This window comes from Rhincodon typus, chromosome 2, assembly GCF_021869965.1.
Source record: "Rhincodon typus isolate 14 chromosome 2, sRhiTyp1.1, whole genome shotgun sequence".
NCBI lineage: Eukaryota > Metazoa > Chordata > Chondrichthyes > Orectolobiformes > Rhincodontidae > Rhincodon > Rhincodon typus.
The window spans coordinates 5,266,205-5,276,999 of NC_063333.1; the positions used below are offsets into that span (position 1 = coordinate 5,266,205).

Genomic DNA, 10,795 nt, shown 5'->3' on the forward strand with positions numbered 1-10,795 from the left:
GTCAGAAACGTTCCCGGACCTGAAACGTTAACTCTGTTTTCTCCTCCACAGATGCTGCCAGACCCGCTGAGCTTTTCCCGCAACTTTGTTTTTGTTGCAGTGATAATACCACTAGGCAATTCCATCCCCACCCACATTGTGGAATATATGAAAGGGGTATGTGTAAATCCCAGGCGATCGATCAGTATTTTGCAAATGAACACAGCCGTTTGGCTATTTTGGTGTAAGCTGAATCTCCCTCTCTCCCCACTCCCTTTCGCTATCTTTTAACCACACCCCACCCTCACCCCTTCTCTTTCTATCTCTATCTCTCTCTGTGTCTCTCCCACCCCAAATCTCCCCTCTTCTCCCTTTCCCTGCCTTTCTCCACCACAACCCCTCCCTCCCTGCTCCCGGACATTAACCTTTGTCCCTGTCCCTGCTGCAGGTTGAGATGGTGAACAACCCACTGCTGTATCAGCAGTACAAATTGAAGAAGACCAGCATGGCAGCCACACAGACAGACGTCGAGAAGGTCCTGTTCCATGGGACCTCCGAGGGGAGCACCAGAGAGATCTCCATGCATGGCTTCAACAGGAGCTTCTGTGGGAAGAATGGTAAGGATCAGCCCACGTGTCGGGCTCCTGATCATTTGAGGGGGGAGGTGGTCAGGGGTCACGTCGTCCTGAGGATGGGGGTGTCAGGGGTCACACTGTCAGGGTGGTAGGAGTCATGGTGACCTGAGGACAGGGGAGTCAGGGGTCACGGTATCCTGAGGATGGGGGAGTCAGGGGTCACGGTGTCCTGAGGATGAGGGGTTCAGGGGTCACACTGTCCAGAGGATGAGGGGGTCAGGGGTCACGGTGTCCCTAGGACAAGGTATCAGGAGTCACGGTATCCCGAGGACGGGGTTGGGGGGGGGCAGGTGTCACGGTGTCCCTAGGACAAGGGGTCAGGGGTCACAATGTCCTGAGGACGGTTGGGGGGTGGGGTTGGTTCTACCTGAAACCCAGAGGAGGTGGAGTTTGAGGATGAAAACACTGAGAGGCCCAGTTTGTTTGGTTATTCAGTGCCTCACAGTCTCCATGCTAGAGATCACACAGCGAGTGTGAGAGAATAACCAGGCTGCTGTAGTTCAGGAAACTGGCCCAGCTCCCCCCTTCTCCGGGGCAGTTAGGGAGGGCTCAGTAACATGACCCATGTATCCAGCCTGTCTTTCATGAACCAGAGGAGCTGCTGAACAGCTGGTTTGATGCCATCCCCAGGAGGAAGGGCCTGCCTGTGCTCCCATTCTTCTCTCGGGGGTGTGTATGTGTGTGTGACTGGAAGGGACAGGTATATTCAACTTAGTGCCTGTTGCTTCAGCTGGCTTCGAGAGCCTGCTGTTTTCTCCAGGATTGGCCTGAACATAATCGCGGTCCCACACCGTTCTGTTGAGTCAGGGTGGCTGGTTTTGGGTGTTGTTTACCATATTTCCGAAATCTCTTTAACATGTCGTAGGGGCAGGAGGAGGTCCCTGTGAGCACTGTTCCAGCTCACCCCGTGGCACTGTTGTATCCCTACTCCTCGTTTCCTTCACACTTCCTAAAGGGAATCGGACAAAAGGCAGGGGAATGGCACTAATTAGTGAGCTGCTCATTTGATGGGCTGAATGGCCTCCTGACAGGAAACAGCTCTGAGATCTGCCTTAGCTCCATATCCATTGATACTCTCACCCTGTAAATTTCTTAATCTTTGCCTTGAATATTTCAATTCAGCCAAAATCCACCGTTTTTTCCACGATCTATCCCCTTGTGAAGGCGATGTTCAAATTAAAAGATCCTATCCCCTATTTGAGGTCTGTTCTAGGGGAAACATCTACTTTATTGAATTGTTTTATCAACTGGGAATTCCCAGTTGATATGCGTAGGGAATTCTGATGGTCCTTCCTCTGATCACCAACAGCAGCTCACCCAATATTGTCTCGAGAGCAGTACAACAATCCGACTGTGATGAATAAATTGCCCAGTTACCAAGTGTGTGACTCAGCTGTGTCTCCTGGAATCAGGTCCTTTCCTTCTATTACCACGCATTCATCTCCTTCTCCTCCTTTTTCCTCCTGCCAACACTGTTCCTTTCTCCACCTTCAGATAATCTCACAAACCCCCTATTCTTCAATGCTCCTTGTCTCTGTAACCTTGCCCTCCAACCCCTTGCCTCAGACGTTCCTACAGAAGTGCCTCCTCCGCAGGGCCCAGCGATCTATCTATCTATCTATCTGATCTGGAGTAACTCCCAGCCCCTCATTCCAGCTTCTTCCATCCCCACCCGACTCCTGCCGGGGGACTGGTATTGGCAACGACTTTCCCCATCCCCTCTGGTCACTCCCAGCTCCGACCCATCCAGCCTCATCGCGTGACAGCCAGATTTGGCCTTAAACGAATGGTGCAACATAAGTGCAATGAGTTGTTGTATCGGACCGGACCATTTTCCAGTTGGGTGCCTTTGGCAAGTCGGAAGTGGGGGAAGTGGGTGTAACGTCACTGCAGATGTCAGTAAAATTGCTGAACCGCTCGCGGTTTGATTGTCTTCCAGCAACTGTCTACGGGCAAGGAGTTTACTTTGCAGTCAATGCTGTCATCTCGGTACAGGACCAATATTCACCGCCGAACGCCAAAGGCCATAAATTTGTGTTTGTGGCTAAAGTCCTGACTGGAAGCTACACCAATGGCAAGGCCGAGATGAAGGCGCCGCCTTTGAAAGAGAACAGCAAGATGCCGCTCAGATATGACTCACTCGTTGACAATTGCAAGAACCCCAAAATATTTGTCATCTTCAACGATACCCAGGCATACCCTCAGTATCTGATCACCTGCCGGAACAACTGATACCTTTGGCCAACAGCTCCTCATGAAGGTTCATCTGCTGTGCTCTGCCATGTTCTGGATCGATCCACTGCTGTCTGTACTGATTGAACCTGACTTATCTCGCCCAGGTTGATGGGTAAACTTTATCACAGGCTGGTTATTTGCACACTGACCCTGGCCCAAATTAGGCATTGCGTTGTAGAAAGCTCCTTCGGTCTCTTTAACTCCCCATGCTGCCATTCCAGCTCACTTCAAGCAGCTTCCTGGGATCATCAAAGGTTCCTCACTCCACCCCATCGAAGAAAGAGAAACCCTTTTCATAAAATCCCTACAGTGTGGAAACAGGCCCTTCGGCCCAACCAGTCCACACCGATCCTTACAGCATCCCACCCCCCCATAACCCACCTAATCTACACATCCCTGAACACTACGGGCAATTTAGCATGGCCAATCCACCTAGCCTGCACATCTTTGGACTGTAGGAGGAAACCGGAGCACCCTGAGAAAACCCATGCAGACACGGGGAGAATGTGCAAACTCCACACAGACAGTTGCCTGAGAGTGGAATCGAACCCGGGTCCCTGGCGCTGTGAGGCAACAGCGCTATTACTAGGGTGTAACTCGAAGTCCTTGCTGCCACACGATTACTGTTTCCTGCTGTTGACTGTGTTCTGAGCAAACTGCCTTATTCCCAGTTTTGTGACTTATTTCTTTTTGTGTGTGGGGTGGTGGGGGGCGGGGTTTCTTTATTCTTTCATGGGATGTGGGTGTCTGTGTGGGCCAGCATGTCGTTGTCCCATCCCTAATTGCCCTTGCTGGGTCATTTCAGAGAGGAGTTAAGAGTCACTCAGATTTTGCTGTGGGCCTGGAGCCACATGGGGTCGGGATTGGGTAAAGACGGTGGATTTCCCTCCCTAAAGGACATGATTGAGGCAGATTTACAACAGTCACCATTACTGAAACTAGCTCTCTACTCCAGAAATGTTGACCCAGCCACTAATGCCCACGTCCCGTGGGGAAAAAAAAATAATTTGAACATGCATCCCCGTACCACGAGCAGATTTTCTTTAAGATTTAAGGTTTGGGCAAACCATCTGCTTCTCAAGCGAACACTTCGACTGGCAACTCCAGCTCTGTTACCTCTCTAAAGGCGACCCCTTTCGTAAAATCGGGGTGGGGGCGTGTGTGTGTGTGTGGGGGGGATGTGTCAAAATTGGGACAACTGTCCCACAGGTTGGTCAGTCACCATCCTGACATTGATTCTGCCCCTGGCCACCTGGTCTGGAGGGGGCAGGGAGGTATGATTCTGCCCCTGGGCACCTGGTCTGGAGGGGGCAGGGGGTTACAATTCTGCCCTTGGCCACCTGGTCTGTGGAGGTTCAAGAAAATGGTTGTGCAGCAACAGCTCAAGGGGCAATTAGGGATGGCCAACACAGACAGGCCCTGTCAGGAACACCCATGTCCCAACAATTAGTTATTGTAGGGCTTTGGTGATTGCTGTCCCTGTGTCCGTGTGTAATGTTTGAACGCGTAAGCTGCGAGACGTCGAAACTGTGAACGCTTCCAAAAACGCCTCGGGATCGTCCCTTAAATCCGAGAATGCGGCTTTCGCTCCATAATGTGCTGGAGACTTGGCGTGCAGTATCTCGAAATAGCTTGTTCTTCATTTGTTTAAGGCACCGTAAAGTCTCGCTTTGATTTCTTTTAGAATATAAAATGTAAAATGTTTTCTGAGATATTTGACTCTTGTTGTGGGGAATGAACAGGTAAGACTTAACCTCTCATGTGAAAAGGGCACGTGGCCTTCCTTTGCTGGATGCTGGTGTTAGGGGGTGATGTGCCATGTTTGAGTTGAATGGCTGTGCTGATTGAAGGAAGATCTGCCTACTCCTCCTCCCTATTTCTGAGGAGCCTGGGCCTCAGGTGGGAGTGTAAGGGAGAGGAAAACGGGGTGGCGAAGGGCTAGGCTACTGGTGAGAGGTAGGGAACTACAAGGGAGCAATTTTCAAAGGGAGAAACACATTGAAATCAATAGCACGGCCTGCTTCGGGATCCTGGACTAGAATAGTTCCAGGTGCTCCTTGTGCTCAATTGGCTGAGCTCAGGCAGGTCAGTGCTGCTATTGACCTCCGTGCCTGAGAGTTGGGTGACAGCTGGGTAGATAATAAATGGATGGGCTTCCTTTTGCCTTCCCCACCCATCGACCTCCCACTTCTGCTCATCAGTCGAGAAGAAACAAACATGAGAAAGCTGGGAGGATAGCAGGCAGGCTGAGCCGTGGAGAGCGAATGGCCCGCTGCTGCTCCTGATTGTGACTCTCATACAGTCAGACAGCACGGAAACAGACCCTTCGGTCCAACCAGTCCATGCTGACCATGTTCCCAAACTAAATCATGTACTTGTCCAAACGCCGTTTCGATGTTGTAACCGTAGCTGCCTCCACCACTCCCTCTGGCAGTTCATTCCACATACGAACCACCCCCCTGTGTGGAAAAGTTGCTCCTCACGTCTCTTTTAAATATTTCTCCTCTCACCTTAAAACTATGCCCCTTCGAGGGACACAATGGCCTAGTGGTATTATCCAGAGACCCAGATAATGTTCTGGGGACCTGGGTTCGAATCCCGCCATGGCAGATGGTGGAATTTGAATTCAAGAAAAATCTGGAATTAAGAATCTAATGATGACCATGAATCCATTGTCAATTGTCAGAAAAACCCATCTAGTTCATTAATGTCCTTTAGGGAAGGAAACTGTCTTCTGGTCTGGCCTACATGTGACTCCAGACCCTGAGCAATGTGGTTGAGTCTGAATTGTCCTCTGAGCAATTAGGGATGGGCAATAAATGCTGCCCAGCCAGCAACGCCCTCATCCTGTGAATGAATAAAATTCCCCCACCCTAGGGAAAAGACCTTTGCTATTAATCTTATCTCAGGATTGTAGATTGGAGAATTGATTTTAAGAAGTTTAAATAAGTAAACACATGAACCTGTTGCTGCATTGTGTACATCATGATAGATATCTTCTGACTTAATTAAAGTTTTATCTTTGGACTCCCTAAGGCGGTGTTTCTAATTTTGATTTAATGTTGTGCAGTGATTGGTGGCGGTCTAGCTTCGTTTTAGGTACTTTTGTAATTTGGTTAGTGGGATGCAGAATTGGCTCAGAGTGGCTGGAAGCAGAGAGTGTTGATTGAGGGTGCTTTTATGCTTAGAAGCCAGTGTCCTAGGGGTTCCACTGTTTTTATGTATTTTTGTGTCTGCACAGTGTGTGTTCACTGAGGTGATACAGCAGTGCTCAGCTCGCTTTTCACATGCGATAGGTGCCGCAATTTAATAGTCCGAGGTTTCTTCCTGTTGTGCCTTCAGCTGGTTTGACCCCGTTCCTAGCCATCTCCCACCTGTTCCCCTCTAAGTTGCAGTAGCTCACGTTGAACTGCGTTTGGTCTCGAACCATTCTAAGTGTTCAGGCTGTTTTGTAAGGCACCTCAAAGTTAACAGTTCATGGCCTATTCCCTGGGCCATCGGACAATTTGTCTTTCAGTCTCTGAGGTGGCCTTTCGAAAAGAAAAGTAGGTTTTCAGCTCAGACAAAACTGAAACAAGCCTTAATATTGCCACCAAAAAAGCTACAAAGTCAATTAAAGGTGAGTGTGAACACTGTACCTTTTTTCCTACATCATTCTGCTGCCCTGATGCTGCCTTTGTGACAGTGTGTCCTGGATTTTTTTTCCCATAATCATCAGATTTGATGTAAGTGCCTGAACTGGATCCTCTCAGCATTCGGCCCTTAATGCTGTCCTCCAACCAAGCTCGATCTAGACACACGCCATTTACACACTCTCAATCCCTGTTCCCCGATGCCCTTAGCAATTAAAAATCCTCCAACAGCAGTTTGAAAACTTTTTAAATTTCCCTGAACCATCCCACCAGCCTCGAATTGTGTGAAATATTTCCCTCCCAATCAGCCCATCCTGAATTTGAAGAGAGTTCTCCCTTTTTATTAGGGATGTGCCTTTCCCACTCTGCATTGCCTGCACACCAAAAAGCTGGCTGGAGGCCAAGGTGAACACTTTGTTTATGAGAAGTTACAGACTCTTAACCAATGCGAGCAGGCTGCTTTACAGCTGCAGACTCTGGGGTTACTGTTTGCAGAGACAACCCTCCACATACCACCTCCCTCCATCTCCCAACCACTCGTCCCAATTTGGCCCTCCGCATCATTTCGCCTGATCTTCGAGAATTCTACTTCCCACCAGCCTTTGACGGCAATAACGTACATGGAGCTTTTGAAACGCAAAGATACAATGGTATCACAAAGCTAAATGTGATGCTAGTAAACTTAAACTGACATTGGGTCTGGTGACCAAAATGGTGGCTTTTAAGGAGAAAGAGAGGCAGAGGTGTGTGGGGAAGGTGGATTTTTTTTCCTGAAGATGGGTCCCGACCTGAAATATCAACTTTTCCTGTTCCTCTGATGCTGCCTGGCCTGCTGTGTTCCTCCAGCTCCACACTGTGTTATCTCAGACTCCAGCATCTGCAGGTCTTACTTATTTCCCCCCCACCCTGTAGAAGCCCTACAGTGTGAAAACAGGCCCTTCGGCCCAAAAGCCCACACTGACCCTCAGAGGATCCCACCCAGATCCATTCCCCAAACCCACACATCCCTGAGCACTATGGATAATTTAGCATGGCCAATCCACTTGACCTGCACATCTTTGGATTATGGGAAGAAACCAGAGCACCCGGAGGAAACCCACACAGACACAGGGAGAACGTGCAAACTCCACACAGATAGTCACCTGGGGGTGGAATTGAACCTAGGTCCCTGGTGCTGTGAGGCAGCAGTGCTAACCACTGAGCCACCATTGCCACCCTATCCTCTGACTAAATCCAGTATTGCCTGTTCCCTTGTGGACTGCACCACGAACTGCTCCAAAAAGCCATCTCTTAGACATTCCACAAACTCCTTTTCTTGCAATCCGCTACCAACATGACTTTCCTAGTCCACCTGCATATTGAAATTCCCCATGATCACTGTGACTTTGTCTTTCTTACACACCTTTTCTATCTCCTGGTGTATCTTCCTGACTACTGTTTGGAGGCCTGTACACAACCCTAACTATGGGTTTTTCACCTTTGCGGTTCCTCAATTCTACCCACACAGGTTCTACACCATCTGACCCTACTTCGTTTCTTCCTCTTGATTTAATTTCATTTCTCACTAATAAGGCAACCCCACCCCCTCAGCCCACCTGCTTATCTTTTCGATAGGATGTATATCCTTGGATATTCAGTTCCCAATCCTGATCCCCTTGCAGCCACATCTCCGTGATGCCTACCATGTCATACCTGCCAGTTTTGATCTGTGCTACAAGCTCATTTACCTTATTCCTTATACTGTGTGCATTCAGATAAAACACCTTCAGTCCTCTATTAACCCTTCCTCTTCTCATTTTCATTCATTTTTGCAGTGTTTGATTGCTAGCCTTTTCCAAACATTCTGTCCTATTTGTGTCTGTGTTGGAGATTTTAATAACCTCTCCTGAATTCTCCTTCCCTGTCATTTCTTTCATATTTTTCCACTTGGTTGAATCCACCACTACAGATGTTAACCTGCTGCTTTGTTTCCCATTGGGGCAAGTTTCACCATTCCCTTCCCCCCCCACTTTCTAGTTTAAAGTCCTGTTGATCAGCCTATTTACCCTTTCTGCTAGAACATTGGTCCCAGCTTGATTCTGGTGGAGACTGTCCCAACGATACAGATCCCTCCTGTTCCAATACTGATACCAGTGCCCCATGAAAAGGAACCCCTCTTTCCCACACCACTCTTTTAGCCATGTGTTTACTTCCCTTATTCTCGTGTCCCTATGCTAATGAGCACGTCGCTTGGGCAGTAATCTGGAGATTATAACCCTTGAGGACCTGTTTCTGGATGTGGTACCAATCAAGTGGGCTGCTTTGTATTGGGCATCCTGGTATGACTCCAACCAATGGAGCGTTTTCCTCCATTCCCATTGACTCTAGTTTTGCTGGGGCTCCCTGATGCCACATTCGGCCAAGTGGGGACTTGGTGTCAAGAGCAGTCAGCCTTACATCACCTCTTCTTAGTGACTTATAGACCAGTACTGTGATGAGGTCAGGGGTTAGGGGCCAACCGCAGAGACTGTTAGTGAGTTATTGCTGAGTAAGTGCTGCCTAATAGCTTTGTCAATGACACCTTTCATGACTTTACTAATGATTGAGAGGAGACTGATGGGGCGGTAATTGGCCGGGTTAAATTTGTCTGGCCATTTGTGAACAAGACATACTTGGGCAATTTTCCACATTGCTGGGTAGACGTCAGTGTTGTAACTGCAGTGGAACAGCTTCGTTGGCGGGGGGTGAGTCTGACTCTGGTGCTCAGTTCTTCAGTGCTATAGCCAGAATGTGGTCAGGTCCCATAACCTTTGCAGGATCTGGTGCAACATAACTTCTCCCTTGCCCATGGCCGCAGTCTCTTTGTCTGTCCTTTCTGCAGCCTTTGTTGTCAAAATAACAAGAACCTCATCCCTGTTGGAGAAGGGAACTGGCTTAAACCGCACCCCCCCTCCCCTGCCTGACCTGTCACATCATGTGAGTGAGTACCAACCAGCTCAGTATCACTTCCTGACCTGGGGGGTGTGGGGTCAGGGGAATGAATGCCTCTTGGATCCAAATGTCCAGATAACTCTCCCTCTCACTGACATCCCCAGCTCAGTCTCTGCTCTGCTGAGGATTTTTGAACTACAGGCACAATGCCTCATCCTCTGTCTAACCTCAAATATATTTTGTTAATTCGCTCAGAATCCAGAGGCCCGGATTAATGTTTGAGAGACGTGACCGTAGCAGGGCCAGACGTGGAATAAAATAGTCATGTCGTTAGTAACCATCATGAAACTGTCCAATTGTTGCAAAAGTCCATCTGCTACATTAATGTCCTTCAGGAAAGGACATTACTGTCCTTACCTGGTCTGTGCCTTCAGACCCATCGCAATGTGATCCTTTAACATTTGCGTCACAGGTAGACAGGGTGGTAAAGGAGGTGTTTAGCACACTTGCCTTCGTTGTTCATTGAGTATAGGAGTTGGGACGTCATACTAAGGTTGTGCAGGATGTTGGTAAGGCCATTTCTGGAGTATTGTTTAAAGTTCTGGTCGCCCAGTTATAGGAAGATATTATTAAACTGGAGCGGGTTCAGAGAAGAATTACCAGGATGTTGCTGGGAATGGAGGGCTCGAGTTATGAAGATAGGCTGGATGGGATGGGACCTTTTTTCACTGGAGTGTAAGAGGTTGAAGGGTGACCTTTACAAAGGTTGATGAAATCGTGATGGATTTAGGTAAGGTTCATGACAAGGGTCCTTCCCCTAGAGTGGGGGATTTTAAAACTCGGGGGCATAATTTTAAGGTGAGAGGGGAGAGATTTAAAGACATGAGGGGCAACTTTTTTACACCGAAGGTGGTTAGTGTGTAGCATGAATGCCAGACGTGGTGATGGATACAGTTACAACATTTAAAAGACATCTGGATAAGTACATGAATAGGGGGGATATGGGCTAAATGCAGGCAGTTTAGTTAGGGAACATGGTCGGTGTTCACCAAATGGTCTGTTTCCATGCTGTATGGTTCTGATCCTTACCACGCCTGTGAAATGGTGAGCAAGTCCCTGGATATATCACTGTGTTACTGACCCCTCTCTGTTGCACCTTCTGTTCATTTTACAACCAGTGCTGGCTTCCCAGTCACACTCCCGATCTAAGAAAGAATAAAACTGGAAATGGTTGTTAAGCCACAGTGGCTCAGTGGTTAGCACTGCTGCCTCATAGTGCCAGGGACCTGGGTTCGATTCCACCCTCGGGTGACTGTCTGTGTGGAGTTTGCACATTCTCCTTGTGTCTGGGTGCTCTGGTTTCCTCCCACAGTCCAAAGACATGCAAGCTAGGTGGATTAGCCA

At 48.6% G+C, this 10,795-nt stretch overlaps 1 protein-coding gene across 1 annotated transcript in view; it reads left to right on the plus strand.

The window, feature by feature from the left end:
- Positions 1-5,884, plus strand: part of LOC109933455 (protein mono-ADP-ribosyltransferase PARP10-like) — a 17,475-nt gene extending 11,591 nt beyond the window's left edge. The window contains exons 3-4 of the mRNA XM_020532445.2: positions 428-596; positions 2,554-5,884. Coding sequence (XP_020388034.2) covers positions 428-596; positions 2,554-2,846 — 462 coding nt within the window. The 3' untranslated portion in view covers positions 2,847-5,884. The remainder of the gene's footprint in view (positions 1-427; positions 597-2,553) is intronic.
- The last annotated feature ends 4,911 nt before the right edge of the window (positions 5,885-10,795 follow it).